We start from the raw sequence: 22,516 nt of genomic DNA on the forward strand, positions 1-22,516 counted from the left end.
TGACAGGTTACATGGTGGATTCTAAAACAAATTTTGGAGAGTCATCTTGCAACTTCCAAACGTTGTCCAAAGAGGACCCGCCTTCCAGGAAAAGAACAAATGCTATTGGTTGGTTGAGGAGGAAGTGGACGCGGGGGGTTTGGTTTGTCATGTAACTGGCTGCCCTTTAGTTACACAAAACGTCCCACAGTGGTATAGAAAGTCTATCAGTGAGTTGTATATTTCCTCAAGAGTTGGTATGACATCAACTTTCAAACAGCTTTGATTTAGGAATCTGTATCGCCAGTGAAGAGGAATTACGAATGACAAAAACACCACTGTCTTTTGAGTGAGTGTGCTAAACGCTATCTGCGGCCTAGTAGCTACTAGCTAGCTAGCTAGCTAATTTGACATTTGACTGACTAGGTTCTGGACACCATCTCTGATGATCCACCTGTCTACTGCTGGTAAGAATTAACTAGTCCCGACATTTGTCTTATTATTATATGTAGATTGGTTCAGGCTGAATCCGGATAGTTTTGACTTTAAACACCTTTAGTGTCTCTGCCTTTCTGTGTGTGTAGGTAAGTAAGTGCCCACAGGAGTCCACAACATCACAATGACATCTCAAGATGGAGAGGGAGCTGGAGGATTTAGTATCCTTCAGTGGACGTGGATTTAGAGCTATTGTTAGAATTGTATTTGTTATTGTATGGTGTGGGTTAAACAAAATTCAGCTTAATGCTTTTGTTGTTGTGGCTTTTGTGCATTTGCACATTAGGTCCTTAACTTGACATGCACCCTGACCTGTCGCCCCACCTGCACACAGATGAGTGCAATGAGCTTATAAGCCAGCTGCGGCAATGCCACACAGAGGTATTTGTTGTCTAACATTTATATTTTGCTCACAAATGCATCATCTGTGCAAAAAACATATTTTACTTTTCCTTCCAGCATAATTTCTTGAAGTTCTTCGGAACATGCAATGACATCGATCGCGCTATGCGTCACTGCCTGCACAATGAGGTGAGAAGGTTATTGTGCAGAAATATGTACAATTGAGGCACAGGAGGCTTACTGATTCTTATTATTTGTCAAATCCCACAGCGGCTGGAAAAGCGGGAGCGCAACAAACAGCATGCACAAGCCATGAGAAAGAGGCTGAAAGAAGCATCAAAGGAGCAGGTCTCAGAGTTTTAATACAAACCTTCATCCAGGAGCGCTGCCTTGCTGCTATACTCAGATGGGACACTGAACTAAGCTCGTGTCACTATTTTGACGATTCAACAATAGGGAACGTTGGTCACTGGAGAATAGCCTTAACACAATGTACGTGATTAACTATTACCTTAATTCATGGTAATAGCTGAGAGAAACATGGCCAAAGCTAGAGTATGCCACGTAAAACAACTTACTCTTGGTTTTGAGCCACTAATTAGGTACAGCCGAATGAGACGCAATACAATGGCTATATCTAAAATTCCAGCTAAACAAAGATTGTGTTTTTTTTTTATTGACACAATATTATTGTGGTTGTAGTTTGCAGTGGAATTGAAATAGTGGATGCATTTCTAACAAGGATCGAAGCTAGTATCTGTAATGCATAGCCGAAGTTCATGTGTTCATTTCAGTGCAATACAACTGCAAATCTCTGTAATAAAAAAAGAATAATATTAAAATAAAAAGTCAGCCTTACTAACTTTGTAAAAGGTGGCATTTATTGCGGTTGGTGTGTATATTGAAGTTATGCTGCAACAGAAAATTTTACCTTGTGTGGAAACAAAAGGTTACACACTTAAAGCGGCAAACCAGATGGAAAGAGTGTATCCAGAGAATAATTGAGCTGTTATTGCACAGTGAAAATTTTGACATTTTGTTCTGTGCCATTTAATGAAAAAAAAAAAATATATATATATATATATATAATTTTTTTTTTTTTCATAAAGCAAAACAAATGTGCTGATACAGGGTTTTCATGTAACACAAGAAAACCTTGGTTTGGGGAAAAAGACAGCAATGTATTGAACCTTTAAGTCAAGAATTTCAACATATGTGTAGATTGAAACAAAATAACTCATAATAGTGTAATTAATAATGGAATTACACTAGCTTTTGTTCGAGGAAGTATGCTGTTTTGGGTGGAAATTTTTTTCAGTCATCTGAAATGGCTATAAATAAATATAAGCGAAAATAAATTATTTGTTCAAAACCTCCATATACAATTTAAATTACCTTCAACTTTGGAATGTTTGTCACAAAGGCAAACATATATATTTTTTTCATAAGTAGCATTTGCATTAGGAAATGAGTCACATTTGTAATGAACACTTAAAACCCAGACTGCACTGTTAATGTCCAGTATAAACTATGCATTTTCTAAATCTTTGTCTTCGATAATGTTCATTTAGACTAGTGAATTAAGGGTTACTTCGAGTCAGGAGCAAAGCAAAGCATACACATTTCCTCCAATAAATAAAAAAATAATCATACAACCAACATCTTAAAATGCTACTTACAATGCAGGTACAAAATATACCCAAAAATAGCAGGTCACACCTTCATTTTATGTACAGTATATAACATGCAACACCTGTGTGCCAGTCAATATGATCTAGATTGACACTGTATGTGCACAATTGCAAAAAATTAAGTGATTTCCCTTCCCACAAAATAGCTTCCACAGATCACCTTCATGTATAACTACTGTATATATTTTTGGTAAAACAAAATAGAAGTTCCCCTCCAATCACTGACAATTACAGTCACAACTGTTTCGCTACTTGCCAATCAATACACGACAAGATCATCATGATTGTAAATACATTTTACACAGAAATCATTACTTGAAAGTGGAATCGTGCATACATGTTTCCCCCGCAAAGACTGAATGGAGGCGCTCGTGTTTGTTGAAGACGTTTCAACTTTAATCTTCCGTTATACCTTTTTAAGTGTGGAGTCTTCCTATTTGTGTCTCTGGTGGTTGTGTCCACCGGGGGATGCTGTTGAAGGCCGTTTTATCTGGTGGCAAATGTGTTGCACCACCTCCATATTGTCTGCTTATAACAATGTCTTGACATCTCCCCCCAAAGATTGTCTTATTCCACAGGAAGAGTGGTATGTGAAACAAAAGGCTCATTAGCCAGAGTGCTCCATTCAACCTTTGCGGGCTATCATGACCTGATCATGAATCTACACAGAAATATTACATGTTTCCCACACACAGATGGGCTGGAATCCATTGCAAAATTCTTCCACATGTACGTATGACGCAAGCTTTCGCATCACAGTTCCAGTGTTTATCATTCATATCTCTGATAGAGAAATGTACAAGCAAGTAGAAATCAACTGAAATTGCCACATCTGTTTGAAAATGAAAATAAAATAGATTGATGTCCAATATGGCTTAAGTCAATATGGGCAAAAGTAAAGGGACAGATTTCAATTACAACTCCCTTGGCAGCTTTAATAGCTTACACTCTTCTGGCAGGACTTTCTACAAGTGTGAGTTTGTTGTTGTTGTTTTTTTTAACAGGGCTTGCTGGCTCACCATTGCTGTTCTCGTTCATCCCCAAAGGTGTTTCATTAATTAAAGTGCCACCCCAAGCATGAAATTATGGACCTTGTTTTGTGAATTGGGAACAATAAATGGCGTTCCCTGAACTGTTCTCACAAAGTTGTCCAAAATGTCTTGACGAAAAATACGATTCGAGAGGAACCAATTCATTGAGTGCAGCGTCCCTCACTTTTGCCCACACAGAGTAGTCGCTGGTCATGAAAAATAAGATGATAATATTGAAGATGTTACTGAAAAACAAGAGGTAGGTTTACTAATATATCTACGACTATACCTCCTCAAATGACTGAGCAGTGACAATGTGCCGTATTGAACTCAATACAAGGGGTAAAGTCAACTTACATTTGGGATGTATAGATTTGTTTTTTGTCTTAAAAATTATTTTCTAAAAACGGGTGTTGGAAAAGAGGGGTGATCTTATATTCAGGTCAATACGGTAATTAAAAAAAAAACAGGGTTAGGGAACCTATGGCTCGGAAGCCACATGTATCTCTTTTGATGACTGCGTCTGGCTCTTAACACCATAAAATGTATTTGTCATTTTTTTAACTGACATTTTAAAGTAAAACTATAGAAATCACTATAGAAATCAAAAATAGTGTTCACAATCCAAAACTTTCTTCTGCATTTTAATCCATCCATCCATTTTCTAGCACACTGCAGGAGGCCAGAGCCAAAGCCAGCTGTCTTCCCATATTTTCCAGGTCAGACACCAAAACTTGATTATTATTGGATAATGCGCTGGGGTCTTCCTTCCTTTAATCAAATAGTCAGCTTGCTAATTCTGCAGAGCCAACCCTTCTGATGAAAAGGGTGGCTTAAATAAAGAAAGATACAGAGTGGGGTGTCAACCCATGCAGCACCAGAAGTTGCATTAGTGGTATGAAGTCATGTATTTATTATTGGTTGGCTTCGGTATAACATTATTAAAAATAATAAATTCAGAGACTTATATTCTTAAAGTGTTGGTCTTGCTTAGAAATACACACATTTGGTTGTATTTGGTGTTAAACATGATATGGCTCTCACTGAAATACATTTAAAAATATGTGGCTTTCATGGCTTTTTTAGCCAAAAAGGTTCCCGACCCCTGGTATCAAGTGTTTCACTGTACCAATAGGAACTCAAGTTCAACTATTTGAGAAACAATGCCGTAGTGACTGAAACTATAAACATTCCTGTATTTGTATTTTTTTTATCGAGATGCTGACCAATATTTAATGGCTTCTTCTTTCAAATGATTGTTTTAAATCACTTTTGTATTATGCCCATCCATGCATCCATCCATTTTCCATCCATCCATTTTCTATGCCACTTATCCTCACCATGATCGCAACAAACAATCACTCACATTCATACCTATTGACAATTTGGAGTCGCCAATTAACCAAACATGCATGTTTTTGGAATGTGGGAGGAAGTACTGGAGTACCCGGAGAAAACCCACGCATGCATGGGGAGAACATGCAAACCGCACACAGAGATGTCCCAGCGGAGAATCAAACTCTGTCTGCCCTGTTTACTGTGTGTAAATGATTGCTGTGAAAAATAATATTAATACATTCAAATTTGGGGAAGTCTGAAAAAAAGCCATGTCCGCATGCAAACTTTGGTTTTCACTTCATGTCAACACAGCAGGCAACTCTGACTGGATTTACACTACATGGTGGTCCCAAGCGACAATTCAAATCTGGAAAAGGGACCCTGTCAGTGAGAGGCTAGTGTCACTGAAACACTTTGATTGATATTGTTTCGTGTCTAGCCAAACAACAAATTAGGAAAGGAAACGGACACCTGCAGTGTTAATCCAGCCTTAAATAAACATCTCAAATACAGATATCAACCTTTGGACGCAAATAAATATATATTCCTATATACTATCATTACTTTGTCGTGTCCTAATCAGACATCAGTTGATTTCCTGCATCCTGATTAATTTTTCACACGTATGTACAGAAACCCACTGTATCGTCCTACAGAGCCCTGTTTGATGTTCATATGAACTAATGCACATTTGGTCCCCTTTTGAAAAGAGAATCAAAAACTGGATGATCCAGTTTAGAAAAAAGGGCTTTTAAAAGTCTGATCAAGAAGAACACTCAATCCCATGCTTCTTCTGTGCTGATGGATGGAAACAAAGGCCAACATTTAAACTGCTTCAGTTTGTGGTCACTTCTCATAAGGTTTGTTATGCAGGTAGCTGTATAGCGCCTCCAATCCTTTGGTGGAACACCACAGCTGCTTCAGCATCTGACACTCCTTCTCGTTCACTTCCTCCAGAACACGCAGTAGAATTCTCCTCACCAGGCATTTGGATTCCTCTAGAACCTTGTTGCACAAGGAAAGGAGAGTTTTTTGATTCTATTTAAGAGAACAGGAAATTTGGTTTGTCTGGTTTGGGACGCACCATGGCATTGCATGATGCCATCTCCTTGACGCGCAGCATCACTTCCTGGTTAAATGTGGTCGGCCAGAAAACCTGTGACACCAGACCACGACTGCATGCTTCTTGCGCTGTGAGCTTTCTGCTGCAGAACAGCATCTCATTGGCCTACCATGGGGACCATACACAATTCAATTTTAAGTGAGATTTAAACCAAAAATTGACCAAAAATATATTATTTCAACCCACCATAGCTACACCCAGGATCTGGGGGAAAGTGTAAGAGGAGCAACCACAGGGAGTGAGGTGGAGGGCTGCACATGGAGTTTGGAACCAGGCTCGTTCACTGGCCCATACCACATCACATAAGGGCAGGATGGAAGCCCCCAAGCCCAGGGCAGGTCCATTGATTGCCACTACAATGGGCTTTTTGAAGCGTATGAATGCCAACACGAAGTCTCTGGAGGAAGAACAGACCAGGAAGTTCTTGATTTATGGATTAACAGTCCCATCTTCACCTATAGGACATGAGCTTTGGGTGATGACAGATGGAACCAGATCAAAAACATATGTCCATATTGAGCCTTATGCCTTTCCAACGTTACTTGGTCATGTTGAAGAGTCCGAAATGTGTTTATTTTTTGCAAGTAAGCGGTTCTTTGTGTAGCATTATAGAGTGTGCATACAGGGAGCGTCTGTCTTACCTGCATGCATGCATGCATGCAAAATATAAGCTCATCGATGTCTGGAGTAGCTAATAGATTTTTCCACCACAATTGGTGGGATCGTTTTTAACGAGTATTTGGCTCATCGCTAGGAGATGCCTAGTATATTTAAAATCTTCTGGCACCTCACACTTTGAAAACACTGAAAAGGACATGCGACTATCATCCACTTGTCACACCAACTGCTTGTCAAAAATCTTTTGCATGTCCTTCAATGGCGTATGTGTGGATTAAGAATTTGATGCAAGTTATGAGACCGAATCACATTTTATTGGAGACATGTTGTGCAGAATCACACCAGTGGTACACTCTTGGGTGTTTGGTCGGGATGTACAACCTTGAACTTTTAACAAGCATGTCTTCCACTTTTACACAGCCATCCAAAGGTACCATTTCCATTATTTGCTGTTATAATGATGTTGTGAAAACAGCCGTATTCAAAGTGCGAGTGGCAAAGAGTGGCGTGAATGCGAGAGAGCTGTCAACTTACCTTACGGCATCTGCAATGCGACTACTTTCTTTCCTGCGGTCAGTCGACAGACGGCCTATCAGGTAGGATGGATCCAGACCACTGCAGAAGACCGTCCCCACAGAGCTAAGCAGTAACAGTTTACTGTCATCGGCTGCCGCATTTCCCAAAGCCCGACATACCTCTTTCATGATCTAAAAAGACGACAAGTGTGTTATAACCATTAAATTCTACGTTGGCTTGAGAAATACGTAACCATTTTGAGAATAAATAGTGATCATACAGCTGCCATCTTGGTATTTTGCTATTATCTGTTCCCGGTTTTACCATAACTTCACACACTTTGGAGGTATTCTGTCTAGGTGAAGCAAAATCCTGCTCAAATAAAGCCAAATGTTACTTTCAATCTGTGCCACAGAGAAGACCACAGACAAGTGAAGTGAATGTCTAGTGAGATACAGAGAAACATTACATTTGTGTGAAAGACAGAAGTGTATGTTGACTTTAATCTAAGACCACTCTGGCAAGTCCAAGCTACATCTTCTTAATCTAAGACCACTGCAGAGCCAGTTACCTAACAAAGCTTTGAGAAAATGACAAAACCTAATTTTATTTCTTCATAATACTATATATATATTAAGCAATACAGTGAGAATGCATGTTTTTAAACAACCACAGTTTATCCCTCGAGATAAAATCTGCATTTGCACATGTATTGTGGAAATGCATTTCACATGTATTTCCATATGTAAATGAAAGCACAATTAAGACTGTAATTGCTAAAACATTGGAGGGAACATTTTCATCTAGTCATCAACCATCTGACAAAACATGTTCTAAATTTGTCAAATTAGAAGAAAAAGAAGAACCTTAACTGGTGATATAGTACATGAAATGAAATGTATGAGATCAGTTCACAGCTGGTTGAACTAGTACTATTTTTACTTTTTTCATAAGATGATGCTTCAGAGCTTTTAAAGCTAAAATTAAGGTTATCAGCCAACTCTTTAGTACTTTTAATCCCAAAGATTGAAAGCTAGAAATTATTCATAGGTTTTAGTGAGGGATACAGAGACTCTATCATTACCGATGGAGAGCTGTGTTGCATGGTGCAGTAACCATTGCTTACAGCTCAGTGTAACTGAAATAGTAGACAACAGGAACTCCCTATCTTTCAACCATTGGATGTAAAAGTGTCAATGATAACTCAAACCTTTATAAATTCGTTGTTGGTCACAAGGTTGGAAACTGTAAACTGAATTACTGTATATCCGCCACTGGGAAATGAGGTACCAATTACAGGCTGGTAGAAATCTGGTAATTCAATCAAAATGCTCAGGAAAATATACCCAGAAATTAAATGTTTGAATTAAATATTGTGTCAAATAAAGAGCTCGTTTGCAGTTTAAATATTTTCAATTATTCCAGCTTTTAGAAACAACTGCAACCAATGTGTTATGCCGTGACATGGGATTAGTAGCCACCATGTACAGAATATCATATGTATTCCATCTGTACGTAGTGAGCAAGAGCAGTGGTAATCCGTCCCTGTGTTGGGTCATAGGTTCTCCAAGTCGTAGGAGCAAACTGCATAATTCCTCTCACTGCAGCATTTACTGCAATCACAACAGATGGTATCATGCCGGATCACATGTAGCTCTACCTCACTGGAGAAACCATACTTGGCAGGAGGCAGTTTGGACCAAGCCATTCCAAAGCTATTCTTCTATTATTATAACCACAAAGACTCATTTTACATTACATTGTACTTCTTTCCCATTAACTGCAGTTCTCCAGAAAAACAGGATATGATAGTACCCTTAAAACAATAAGACATCATGTAATTGCAAAAACACAAGTTAAAACAGGAACAGCTATCTTAATTGTGTGTGTTTGTGTCAATCCCACCTCTGGTGTCAAAGCGTTGTTGTCCGTTGTTTGACTAGAAAGAAGGACATGCGTGAAACCATCCTCCTTCCGGACAACGATGTCCCGGAATCGACAGTTGCTCTCGTTCTGTCGCACGTTGTACCTGAGCCGCTTGTCAAACACGTAGCACTTCTCCTCTGCCAGCTTGCGTTTTATTGAGCTGTGCAGATGCATCTTGCTGTTGGCCAGAGGGGAGCCTGACACAGTAGCAGGACGGCAAAACAGGTCAAGTCAGTCTTACTCAGTCATAAAGAATATTCACTTCAATGTCATGTGATGTGATTCAATTACTGACGCACAGCAAACCTTTTGGTATGACTTCATTTTAAAGGCCCCATATGATGTAAAGGTACAGCGCAGTGATAACTAGTTACAGACCCAACTGCATTAAGACAAGTCATCTGAAGAGGTAGTAACATCTGATTCCTTCTGAAGGTCTTTCAATCGAAACGTTCCAGGCCTTTCCAAAGGGTAGGAACCTCAGGGAAGACCATGAACACAGCGGAGGAATTATATTAGCTAATGGTGTTTGTGACCGCCTCAGGGTCCCCTCAGAGGAGCTGCAGTACGTTGCCTGGGAGAGGGGACGCCTGGGTTACGCTAGCCTGTTTTCACCATGACCCACTTCCACCGAACAAGGCAGAAAAGCGACTGAAGGGCTTTCAAGGAAAATACTTTTGCCTGAAACTTGGACTTACTTGAGAAACAATTTAACGTTTCATTAAGTGTTGATGATTTTTTCCCCCCCATCACTGCTAAAATGACGACTCTACTCTGTTTCCTTGCCTCAAGCAAACAAATTACTGTAAGTGGTGCGTACAGTGTGAAAACCATTCGAATTTAGATGTTTCTGTACAATTTGAAGTTGAAAAGGCAGATGTTCTAGTTCCATCGGGGAAACCTTCATTTCTCTTACTAAAGTACACTCTACATGTCTCCTCCAGCCTAGATTCATTCCCGCCGTGGGCCAAATTATAATTTCATTCTTCAAAAGTCTGCTGCAGTCTGGTGTTTAATCAGCCTAAATTCTCCTGTGTCTACTCGCCCCAAATTTAAGATACTGGTATGTGCCTTCCCAGTGGGATATCAGACTCTACCTCACTACAGTATGTCCAATGAACAGAACTTCAACACATCATACAGTTTTCCTTAGCTGTGGAGACGTAAGACAAAGGGCTTAGAGTTAACTACGGACCAGTTAACTATGGACAACATGTGATTAATCACCAGTAAATATTTGAATCCATTGACAGCCCTACTTGAAAGTATTTAGAGCTTCATCTCGATTTTATTTCCAGTCTACAGTATGTTGCTTTCCTAGACATTCACAATCCACATTTATAATTCATGTGTACAATCAGAGACACTCGAGTCACAGCAGCAGGATAATGATGGAGGTGAGAGAACTAAGTGAGGTTAGCAGGGGAGTCTTTTCAGGATTATGAGATTAGCATTAATTATAGCTGCCAGAATGGTGGCCATCATCTTTCAATTGTAGATGCATATACAGTATATTCTTAAACATGGTTGATTTCTTATTTGGATATATTCCCTTTCAAACACAGTCTGATGTGCCTGAATGATGAAACACGGGTAATACTGTTATTAGTGTAGTACTTGGAGGCATTTATTTACTCAACTGCAGCAGGGACCAACCAGGTGTCTTATTAAGTGGGTAAGGCGTTCATTAGCTAATATATTATGATGCTTCATTAATATCATATACATTATATAAAAAAATAACATATTAAGGGTATGCAGAAACTTGGCAAACCTATGTAGGTTAGGCAGAGGCAACCTGGGTGGCACTAATCTGAAAATGCAAAGCTTTCTGAACATCAAAATGGATGATGCAAACACAGAGACAAGTGGGAGGAGAACTAGTTTCCAACACAAGTTTCAGCCGCAAAGACGAGGTCTTTCAATTCATCGAGAGTTTAAGTGATTTGGTATTTGCTACTGTTGGTTAGCAACAAAGCCAGCCATGAAGTGGTGATAAACTGTCGATATTGGCAGCAGCTCCTCAACCGAACGTCAGGTCACATCTTGTGTAGAACACATTATGCTTCCTTTACTGTGAAGCTACTACTAGATGCTGGACAAACAAAATGAGATAAATACTGCAATATGTAATGTAAGTTACAGAAAAAGTGCCATATTGATTTTAAACATGTTACCGATAGTCAACAACAATAACATGTTCCCCTACCTTCATCAAGTAAGACAGGTTAGTCTCAATAAATAAACAAATAGAATCCAATTAAATATTGCTGGCAATGATAATACACTTTGGAAAGCTGTAAGAACAAATTAAAGTGCAAAGTGTGAAACTCTGGACTAACACAATCAGTTAAATAAACTGGGCTCATTCAGCACATTTTGATTGAGATTATTATTTTACTACTAAATGAGCTGCGTGTGAGTCTTATGATGTCAGATTAGACGTATAAAAAGAAGATGTCTTAATCATCCGTCCCAGTGCTTTACAATCACTCCAAATTGTATATTTACATCTGTTGGCGATACTTGGAATTAATTCCAGCCCGCTGACATACTTGGCTAGCAAGCTTGTTGTTGTGTGGAGCACGACGTCATAACTTGTGTGCCCATATAATTATCGGCAGAAAAGACTATTTAATCTAATTTTTCTGCCAGTATCGCCCAAAAATATCGGACAAGCAATATTATTGGACATGGTAGAGAAAACCTTTCCCACATTGTGAGAACAGCAGAGTTCTTCTCATATCGACATCAATGATATGAAGACTTTCTGTAAATAATGTGTACATACAACACCTATTTTTGAGTAGGGATGGATTTCTGACAGTATATATAAATGATTAACTGGGGCAGTGTGGGATCTGGACTGTGACCTGGAAGTCACATTGAAAGGTGTTATCAGCTTCTGTAGCAAATAGCCACGGTTGGAGCTTTATTATCTATCAGCACAGCTCACTATTAAAGAACAGTGTGCATGTAAGCTCATCCAGGGACAGAGGTCCCTGCTATGTTGGCAGATGTATTAATATTGTGACAGAGCTGAGAACAGAAAAACATTTAATTAACAAGTTCCCTGTTGTACCACTGCCTAATTAATGAGACATGGATGAGTGTGTAGACTATATAACATTTTATTAATGTGCCCTGCTTCATGAAAGATGGCTATTAAAACACAACGCATAATTTACGTGTAAAACCGACATATACCAATAAATGCCTTTCAATGGCAATCACAAAAGCCGATCGCCCGTGGCTAGTACTATGGCGAGAGATCACCACATGCATTGTAAAGTCTTGCCCTTTCTCATGTCTTGCGCGACGTCCTCGTCCCACTTTCATTCACAGCGCGCAGGCGTACCAAAACAAAAACAATCATGTCTGACGTGTGGAACTTAACTGCAAACTCATGCCACAAAAACTATTTTGCGAAATAGCATATTGAAAAGCTTTGATTTAATACAGCATTGGAGGAACCAACACTATAGGGTGAGTTTGTGGCTATCATCCATTAAACGCCAGCTAACGCAGCCATGTGGATAACACCCACCCGTATGTGCATTACAGTCAGAAGGGTAAGCAAAAAAAGCAGAAAAATAATTGCATTCATTGGACGATATGACCAGCCCTTCCTAGCGGTACAAGACGTCAGGCTCACCGTGAAGATCTGAAGGTGTTCGTGGTGAAAAATAACACTGAAATAATGTATATAACCTGTGTTAGATATGTGCGTAAATGCTTAAATATATATATGTATTTTTTAATCATTTCTGTCACTTGAGCAGAGCAGAGCAAGTCATGTTAGATCCGGACCTTCCTTCGCGGGACTTCGGCTTCACAACAATGCATTCTCTGATACATGTTCCACTTCTCGGTTAATTTCTGTTATTATATATTTATTCATATTATGCCCGCTTGTTGTGGAAACGGATTTTGCTGGAACACTCAAGGAGACGGAGTAAAGTTGTTCACATTTCCATAAGACACATTCCCCTTTTGCAAACTTCATGCAACAGATACCCCGCAAATGGAAATTAAAACCCCCAAAACCCACAAGACGTTCAACCATGAAAAGCATGGCAAGGTGGCAGTAGTCAATCTGCATGAAGCATTCTTCAGCTAATATGCTCCATAGTAACCAGTCAAGTGCTGGCCACTAATGCAGTGCTAATTTCTATCTGACTTCTTCTGACGCGGTAGCTCGACAGCTACAGGGTCGTCATTAATTGCAGCGTCACTATGAATCTATAATAATAACATGGGTTTTCATGTCAAATTGCTTGCTAAACCTCAATGTCCTCATGTCTGTGCAGTGTGCAAAGAGAATGATGTGGCTATCACTGACAGAAAACACATAATACTCCTCACTCCAACACAACATTAGTGAATGTTGTTCTCTAATTGTTGTTGCCACTTTCTTAGCATGCATTAGTGCTACGAAAGAACATGTGTTCTAGATGTGAATGGTTTGCAAAACATGGCTTGAGGTCACTTGTCTTTTTTGCAGTCAATCTGTCAGTTTCAGTAAGTAAATCCATGTTTTTTTGTTTTTTACAAGATCTATTCTATAGAATTCTTACAAGAATAGTATGGGGGCTCATTTCAAGGCTAAATAAGCACTGATTGCTGCTCACTGGTATGCATAGAGCTGTCTGTGTTACTTACTGGCAGTCAACTCAGTAGTGTCTATTTCTCCCAGGTCTCCATCCACTCTGTCTGAAGATGTTCTGTGTGACCTTGAAGCTGTCCTGTACATGTGCGGCTCCACATCTCCATTTTGAAGTCCATTATGAGGCTCCCTCAGTGGGGCCACAAAGCGTGGGGCTCCTAGTGGAGGAGTCTTAAGGGTCATGGCTTTGCTCATTTTGTCCCACAAAGCATCCCTACCAGGCCCTTCGGCAACCTTCCTCTGCTTGTGAACGACAGCTGATCCTCCACTTGCGGTCCCTAAAACAGTTCCCACTTTTCCACTTTTCTTCTTTCGCACTTCAACCCGAGCACTGGAGTTTTCTGTGGCCACCGGGTGACCGTTCACTGTACTTCTGGTAATTTTGGGCTGTTTGTGTGGATGTAGTCGCAAGCTGTTGAAGTGATCAATGAACTCCTCACAGTGCAGTAGGTGGTGCTCGGGCTCCCAGGTGTCTTCTTTACTTCCATAGCCCTTCCACCGGATCAGGTACTCCCACTTACCCTTCTTGTTGCGCCTCTTGTCTACAATACGCTCCACCTGAAAGCAGGAGATATTGGGAGACAGCATTATAAACTCTATTTCTTATGATTAAAGATATTTTAGAGATATAGAGACCATAGAGATACATTTTGTGACCTTCCTGTCGTGTTCTGGTCAAATATGACCACTTGGGCTGTCAAAGTATTTAAATGTTCAATCAGATTAATTACAGTTTTAATGTTGATTAATTACGATTAATCACCATGGGTAACTGTGTCTGAAATATGCCAATTTTACAGTATTTAAGAAAGATAGATGAAAATAATAGATGAAAGATAAATGCCAGGACAGGATAGTACATATTCGTGTGTATTCACAGCTCAATGTGAATCATTCATTCATTCATTCATTTTCTCCCGCTTATTCTGATGAAGGTCGCGGGCGTGCTGGAGCCTATCCCAGCTGTCTTATCCTGCACATATAGACAGTTAATGTATAAGCAACCATTCACTCCACACTCACATTCATACCTATGGACAATTTGGAATTGCCAATTGACCTAGCAATTTTTTGGAATGTGGGAAGAAACCAGAGTACCGGGAAAAATCATAACACTACCTGAAATTATAAAATATGGACATAAATTTCACTATGCTAATTTTTATATTACATGTTCTTGCCCAATGTGAATCAATCCAACTAAATGATACCACACAAGTGTAAAAATGTACTTGTCCAACATTAGTCTCTTTAATAGTACCAGAACATTTGAATCACACTTTAATCAACTATTATGAGCAAGGGGGGGTTACGTTCAAAGACATCATGTAATTTACGGTATTTTCCAGCATCCTTCAATGTGGCAATTTGTACATCAGAATTAAGAGTTAAGAGTGAGTGATAAGAATATATATATTTTGTGATGTTCTGAGTGTCCCTGAATGCATCTCGCATTCCTGTAATGAGAAAGAGGAAGTGTCGTTCCTGAGATGAATGCACTGGAGATATGTATGTGATACATACATACATACATATATAGTGTTGATATTGTACTGCTGCTGATGTGTTCAGGTCAGAATGAAGTTCATAAAAGAGCGTCAGACTCTGTGTGACTGTTTGGGGACTCTCTACTGTGATTCTGTCTGCCGTCATAACAGAGGTGCGCATGCATTAATTACACAAAAAAATGTAATGTAATAAATTAAATATATTAGTTCTCGCCATTTATGTGTTATTTTTGACAGTCCTACTTAAAACACTCATAAATATTTTGTTACACCTGATTGCCCCAAGGCTTTATCATATTTATCATCCACACTGTGCACTTGAACATATAAAAGTGATGATCACAGCTCTCATTGAATTTTTAGTGGTTTAGTTACACTTGTGGTGTTTCCTAGTCCAAAGTCACAAAGTCACACATCTCTTTTCCGCACTAATCATCCCATGTGAACCACCTTTGTGATGAAACACAACTTTATGAAACAATGTATCACAACTTCACACGGACTGGATAGGTGTTTGGACCCAGCCAATTAATGCATCATATCTTCACACAGAACTCCAAAATACAGCTTGATGTCTGCCTTGCACTCCTTTTTACTCTATGCACAATGAGTAGGCAATTGACCAGGGTTCATCTACAGAGAAGTTCTCTGGTAGAGAAGCTGAAGTTGAGGTTGAAGAAGCTGAGGATGACGTCACGGAAGTATAAGACCCTTTTGATCCAGCCTTCTCTCCCTATATGCATATGGTAAAGCTTCTATGTAGTCATTACGTTATCCCCTCCAACACAGGATTTATCCTTTTATAGGTTCAATTGTTTTATTTGTTGGTTTAAACATGCAATTTTCTGCTAAAACAGTAGGGGTGGTGAGCAACCACAGCTGTCGTTGACCCTTAGCATCTTTCGTCGCGAGCCAACAATGGCAATTAAAGAGAGACAGGCAGATTTTTTCAGTTACTTGAGCTGGGACTAATTGGTTATTAGTTAAAGTTATTATGTCAAATCATTTTCGAAAACATTTTAACCATTACCAGGTGACAAAATTTTCTTTATTTTTCTCAAGCTGCTGTTCCTCGCATTCTACCTTTGGCATCCCTACTTGGCGGTATTTTTACTCACTTAAAATCTGCTGCCTTGTATGATGTTAAGTTGAGCCTTTCATGTCATCAGAATGAGAAGCAGGAAAGTTTGGCAAATTACAGTCAACACTGGTGGCTTTTAAAATGAAAGCGGTCTGCTGATGCATCGTGTGGTTGTCCGACCACTGGTTGTCTCTCCTCCATGCTTGCAGTTCAAAGCTCCTTTAATTGCCGATCATCACGCTTAAAACTATCCTCACAACTCTCTGGTCTAACATTAACTGAAAATGAATACGGAGCGCAATATTTAATCAACATTAAACTAAACATGCCAAAATATGGAATACAGACCTTTTCACACATGCACTGCAAACCTGACCTTACCTCTGCATTGACTGTAGGAGCTGTAAGTGAGAACACAAATGTCAGAATCAATCAGAACTGAATCCATCACACCCAATGTAATATAGGCTTGATGTCCCGCCAGCTCACGCACACAAAGTCTGATTGAGCGCATCTGTGAATAAAGCAGGCCATTTTCTGGAGAATTCACAGCAAGTGAATCTGACCATTGGCGATGTTATTCTGTAACGGGCCCAAAGCGAGAGCAACACAAAAAACCCAGAGGTAAAGAAGACAGCTCATTTACAAAAGACATGGACTTTGTGTATTGAGTTGGTTATCGCTTACATATTATCCCATACTGATTCCATATACTGTATTATATAATCCCGTGTTTATTGCAGTTAATCCCATATATTCACATTTACCTAATATAATTTAAGGAATTTAAGCCATCTTGTGTGTGTTGCAATAAATGTGTTCTGGACATGTGGACAAATAAGTGGATTACGGCCGCAACAGTTAGCCCATGTTATTATGATGATTATTATGTTGTTACCGTGTCTGTTGTGCGATGATTCAAATCTGCAATAAAAGCCTCATCGTTACGGCGATGAAGTTTGATGCTTGTGTGCCTCACCAACCATTCCAGTAAAAAAAAAAAGCAAAAATTGGAGTGTTGAAATTTGCGTGATTTTAACACTCTCTGATTTAAATTGGTGTATGGTGTTGATTTTAGGTGTATCTCTGTATTTGGTGTTACTTTAACTCTGGAGAGAGTTTGTTTAAAATCTTAGCCCCGCCCAGTTGCTGGGCATCTTTTCAATTGGAGTTGCGGTGAGAGCTAAACATTTCCTCCTCGTTTACAGTGATACAAATCAGTTATTGACGGAACTAACATGAGTATACAGTGAAGAAAATAAGTATTTGAACACCCTGCTATTTTGCTATTTCTCCCACTTAGAAATCATGGAGGGGTCTGAAATTTTCATCGTAGGTGCATGTCCACTGTGAGAGAGATAAACTAAAAAGAAAAATCCAGAAATCACAATGCATGATTTTTTAACAATTTATTTGTGTGATACAGCTGCAAATAAGTATTTGAACACCTGTGTATCATCTAGAATTCTGACCCTGAAAGACCTGTTAGTCTGCCCATTAGAAGTCCACCTGCACTCCATGTATCATCCTGAATCAGATGCACCTGTTTGAGGTCGTTAGCTGCATAAAGACACCTGTCCACCCCATACAATCAGTAAGACTTTAACTTGTAACATGGCGAAGACCAAAGAGCTGTCCAAAGACACCAGAGACAAAATTGTACACCTCCACAAGGCTGGAAAGGGCTACGGAGCAATTACCAAGCAGCTTGGTGAAAAAAGGTCCACTGTTGGAGCTATCATTAGAAAATGGAAGAAGCTAAACATGACGGTCAATCTCAATCGGAGTGGAGCCCCATGCAAGATATCACCTCGTGGGGTCTCAATGATTCTAAGAAAGGTGAGGAATCAGCCCAGAACTACACGACAGGACTTGGTCAATGACCTGAAAAGAGCTGGGACCACCGTTTCCAAGGTTACTGTAGGTAATACACTAAGACGTCATGATGTGAAATCATGCATGGCACGAAAGGTTCCCCTGCTTAAACCAGCACATGTCAAGGCCCGTCTTAAGTTTGCATATGACCATTTGGATGATACAGAGGAGTCATGGGAGAAAGTTTTATGGTCAGATGAGACCAAAATAGAACTTTTTGGTCATAATTCCAATAAGCGTGTTTGGAGGAAGAAGAATGAAGAGTACAATCCGAAGAACACCATCCCTACTGTGAAGCATGGGGGTGGTAGCATCATGCTTTGGGGGTGTTTTTCTGCACATGGGACAGGACGAGTGCACTGCATTAAAGAGAGGATGACTGGGGCCGTGTATTGTGAGATTTTGGGGAACAACCTCCTTCCCTCTGTCAGAGCATTGAAGATGGGTCGTGGCTGGGTCTTCCAACACGACAACGACCCGAAGCACACAGCCAGGAAAACCAAGGAGTGGCTCCGTAAGAAGCATATCAAGGTTCTAGCATGGCCCAGCCAGTCTCCAGACCTGAACCCAATCGAAAATCTTTGGAGGGAGCTCAAACTCCGTGTTTCTCAGCGACAGCCCAGAAACCTGACTGATCTAGAGAAGATCTGTGTGGAGGAGTGGGCCAAGATCCCTCCTGCAGTGTGTGCAAACCTGGTGAAAAACTACAGGAAACGTTTGACCTCTGTAATAGCAAACAAAGGCTACTGTACCAAATATTAACATTCATTTTCTCAGGTGTTCAAATACTTATTTGCAGCTGTATCACACAAATAAATTGTTAAAAAATCATGCATTGTGATTTCTGGATTTTTCTTTTTAGTTTATCTCTCTCACAGTGGACATGCACCTACGATGAAAATTTCAGACCCCTCCATGATTTCTAAGTGGGAGAAATAGCAAAATAGCAGGGTGTTCAAATACTTATTTTCTTCACTGTATGTATCCAATGCACCTAGACAGAAGTTTCGGAAGTGTTTTAAATAATCAAAATACGGCAAAATACTGCAACTATTATATGTTATCATCAGTGTACGTGTTAATGTATGATCCCAGCATGCACTGTATATCAAATGATGCAAAGTTGTTAGAGGGTTTTCTCTTCATAGTCGAAATAGGTGTGTCCCAATGACTTGCATTGTTAGCAAGCTCATATTAACTTATTTTCTCGTAATTTTTTGAGCAATGGTCTTAAACTTTTGATCAGCTGAACAGGCTATTTCAGTTTAATTTATGTTTTCAATAAATTATAGTGGTCACACTCACCTTTCTTGCTTTTGGATATTGTAACTCTACTTAAAACCTCATTAAGATCCAAATGTGAAAAAGGTAAATTTTAGATTCTTTTCGACCCGTCTTAAGATTTTGATCAGATCTGTGGATAATTGGGAGGTTTTCTCGTGTTATAATGCACAGGTCAATTGGCGACTGTGTCATTTTTTGAGCAATGGTCTTAAACTTTTGATCAGCTGAAAAGGCTATTTCAGTTTAATTTATGTTTTCAATAAATTACAGTTGTCACACTCCCCTTTCTTGCTTTTGCATATTGTAACTCTACTTAAAACCTCATTAAGATCCAAATGTGAAAAAGGTAAATTTTAGATTCTTTTCCACTGGTCTTAAGATTTTAATCAGATCTGTGGATAATTGGGAGGTTTTTTTAAAGAGTTGCTAGTGTAATTTTCAACAAAAATAATGTCCCTTCGTGCTCGTACAGAATTGACTGCACTGCAGCAGTTAAAAACCAAATGTGAAACTATTTGTGACTCATGTGATCCGGTGCCTTTTTTTTCCTGATGCATCAGGATGTGTGTCACTGCCACGGCCAGATAAACGTTATCTAGTTGAACATTCAAACTGGATCGAGAAGTTTGTTCTTAACACGCGTGGCATGTTTAACCGGTGTCATTTAAACAATAGTAGCTTGTTGTTGTGCATCTTGCTTCGTCACTGCCATGACCACAAACATATGACATAATGCTCATAACACCCACCAATGACAGGCATAGAAATATGTCTAAATACTGGGTAGGATGAACTCACAAATGTTTTTGAATGCCTGAAATGAGAAGCAGTCAGAAAGAGGAGGTATACCTGTGTGTCCACAAATGTAGAACCTGTTCGTGTGGGCATCTGGGTAAATACTATTTAAAAGAAAGAAGTGTAGCAGTACTGTATGTAGATCTTACCAGTGACTTAAGTAATTGTATCAGATATCAATAGGAGTATATTATATCGTAGAGTAAATATCAATTAAATTAAAAGGAAAATTAAAGTATTGACCAAGTCAGAGCTTTCCTTCCTGTCACTCATTCAAGATTGTGTGGAAAGGAACAAGAGAAGCATGGAAGAGTGTAGAGTTGTATACCATGTGGTTGGCACGACATCAAAAATTGTATATAAAATGCCAATGATGTTTGTGCTGCTTTAAAAGTGATTAAAAAATGAATGACAATATTTTAAAGTTATATTGATATGGTGCTGATTTTTTTAAGATGTCGTTGATCAATGAAGTGAGTCATCAGTTGGGCAGCTAGAAATATGATTAATAAATTATGATTTCACAAATACAATTTTTTTATTGTTCCTTTTGTTTTTTTTTTCCAGAAACAAGGGGAAAGGTCGTCTTAAATGCAAGGTCATTGTGGTAAATTATTTTATATTCTGCTGTTATCACTAGTTTACATTTCATAATGAGCTTCTAAAATATACTTTTAAAGAGAGTGAGCAGCAATAGCACTTCCTACACATTTTCTCTTGCATATTTTTTCATTTCTGCATACTCTCGTATAATTTCACTCACTGGTCTGTGTCTTTTTTTCTAGTAGTTCTAATTTTTGAATTCAAGTCATCTGAACCACACCAGTGTTCACTCGCCAATGGACAGTGTCAGTCTGCTTGATTCATCACAAAACAAACCATACATGCCGAGCAAACGCACCAGAGTTCGTTTTAACCAAACCAAACATGACAAGTGTGAACACGTCTTTATATTCATCAAGGGTACAAAAGCATTACATTTGAGGGTAACACCCCCAGAGACAAACCCCCAAAGCTCCAGTGATGCACTTTTTCAGCCTTAAGAATGCTAAGGGTCTTGAACCAGCGCTACTTGCTTACACAACCCGATAAAAATAAACACGTAGAGCTCGGTGACCAACAGCCTGCGAACACGGCTCGTTACGGCGGTGATGAGGAGCTCATTCCTGGCATGTGTGCGCACCTCCGCGACCATCCTCCCTTCAGCAGCCATTCAGCATGTCCACTGTCACTTTACCACCACTTTCAACTCGGTGACTCCCTGAGCACTTCTAGCCGTCAAATCCACCTCACTTGTCCGCCGTAACCACCAGGAAAAAGGCCAAAGTGTGTCAGGAGCGACGTAAAGTCGAGCAAAGCTCGCAGAGGCTTAGTTTGGTCTCTTTAAAGGGCTCAGGACGCCGCTTCTTCTTTTTTTTTTTACACATACACACACATACGCACACACACACACTACTCGACGCCCTCCCCTTTACTTCCTAATTCCAATATTCGGCAAAATGACAGCGAATATGGCGTGGACACGGCCCCAGCCTACCTCGTATAGGTCTCCCGAAGCCATAGCGAGGTACTGACTCCGTTCGTGCCTGCCCTGTGGGCTTTTTAGGTGGCTGGTTGGACGGGAATTAGCGAGCAAGCCTTGTTATTGCGAGCGATGGGCAGCAGTAGACCAGCAGACAGTGTCAATCGAGCCCGGCGCGCTGCGATGGATCGTTCGAGCTGTAGAAACAAACAAGCACCGGGCGGTGCTGTTTACTCAGTCTAACAACACCGAAAATGAGTTGATATACAAGGCGAGGGTGGCCGATGATCGTGCACCTCCTCCTCCTCCCTTAGTGGAGGGACAGAGTGGTGTCTTGTGACGAAGCTGAGACACGTGCAGATCCTCTCCACCTGTTCACTAGACCTGATTTCAAAAGAACATGCATTCTCAGTTACATCCTTAGCAGCACTAATTGAATATTCAGGATTATGCTTTCACCTCTACAAATCAGAAAAAAACATTATATAGAACAGCTGATTTATTCCATTTGACACTTTGAATCATCCCTTTGCACCCTTCTATGATTGTGATTGTATTTTGCAGTGGTGTTCAATGCCATTGCATCATGCAGAGTTTCCAATATAGTGACACCTCAGGTAAGCAGTGTACTTAAATATTTTATAGTGCAAATCTAAACAAATGTTAACATAAAGTAAACTGTTTACTACAAAAAAGGAAGCAGTGTTACGGTGTTACAAGTCTCGA

At 39.7% G+C, this 22,516-nt stretch overlaps 2 protein-coding genes across 6 annotated transcripts; one reads left to right on the forward strand and one right to left on the reverse strand.

Moving 5' to 3' along the window:
* The first annotated feature begins 86 nt into the window (after nt 1-86).
* On the forward strand, nt 87-1,690 carry cmc2 (C-x(9)-C motif containing 2). 4 transcript variants are annotated; one of them, XM_058088547.1, is made up of 5 exons: nt 87-446; nt 564-635; nt 785-855; nt 934-1,005; nt 1,087-1,690. In XM_058088547.1, exons 2-5 carry the CDS (start codon nt 599-601, stop codon nt 1,177-1,179), a joined length of 273 nt encoding a protein of 90 aa, XP_057944530.1. In that variant the 5' UTR covers nt 87-446; nt 564-598; the 3' UTR covers nt 1,180-1,690. The 4 variants fall into 4 exon arrangements, with proteins under 4 accessions (XP_057944530.1, XP_057944533.1, XP_057944532.1 ...); XM_058088549.1 differs by lacking the exon at nt 564-635 and having other exon boundaries at nt 100-328; nt 406-446; nt 761-855; XM_058088550.1 differs by lacking the exon at nt 564-635 and having other exon boundaries at nt 94-328; nt 761-855.
* LOC131139197 (chromodomain Y-like protein 2) lies at nt 1,483-22,093 on the reverse strand. 2 transcript variants are annotated; one of them, XM_058088542.1, is made up of 7 exons: nt 21,806-22,093; nt 13,730-14,283; nt 9,039-9,258; nt 7,152-7,324; nt 6,186-6,396; nt 5,961-6,104; nt 1,483-5,881 (listed from the first exon to the last, which is right to left on the reverse strand). In XM_058088542.1, exons 1-7 carry the CDS (start codon nt 21,827-21,829, stop codon nt 5,723-5,725), a joined length of 1,485 nt encoding a protein of 494 aa, XP_057944525.1. In that variant the 5' UTR covers nt 21,830-22,093; the 3' UTR covers nt 1,483-5,722. The 2 variants fall into 2 exon arrangements, with proteins under 2 accessions (XP_057944525.1, XP_057944524.1); XM_058088541.1 differs by having other exon boundaries at nt 9,039-9,256; nt 13,722-14,283.
* Nucleotides 22,094-22,516: the final 423 nt, after the last annotated feature.

The sequence above is a fragment of the Doryrhamphus excisus genome, chromosome 12, assembly GCF_030265055.1.
Source record: "Doryrhamphus excisus isolate RoL2022-K1 chromosome 12, RoL_Dexc_1.0, whole genome shotgun sequence".
Classification (NCBI taxonomy): domain Eukaryota; kingdom Metazoa; phylum Chordata; class Actinopteri; order Syngnathiformes; family Syngnathidae; genus Doryrhamphus; species Doryrhamphus excisus.

Coding starts and splice junctions, on each gene's coding strand:
- LOC131139197 (XM_058088541.1), bottom strand. CDS start 21,829: ATGGCTTCGGGAGACCTATACGAG. Junction 6,105..6,185: donor AGATCCTGGGTGTAGCTATG/GTGGGTTGAAAT, acceptor TCCCCATGGTAG/GCCAATGAGATGCTGTTCTG. Junction 5,882..5,960: donor TGGCATCATGCAATGCCATG/GTGCGTCCCAAA, acceptor TTGTGCAACAAG/GTTCTAGAGGAATCCAAATG.
- cmc2 (XM_058088547.1), top strand. CDS start 599: ATGACATCTCAAGATGGAGAGGGAGCTGGAGGATTTA. Junction 856..933: donor TGCGGCAATGCCACACAGAG/GTATTTGTTGTC, acceptor TTTTCCTTCCAG/CATAATTTCTTGAAGTTCTT. Junction 1,006..1,086: donor GTCACTGCCTGCACAATGAG/GTGAGAAGGTTA, acceptor CAAATCCCACAG/CGGCTGGAAAAGCGGGAGCG.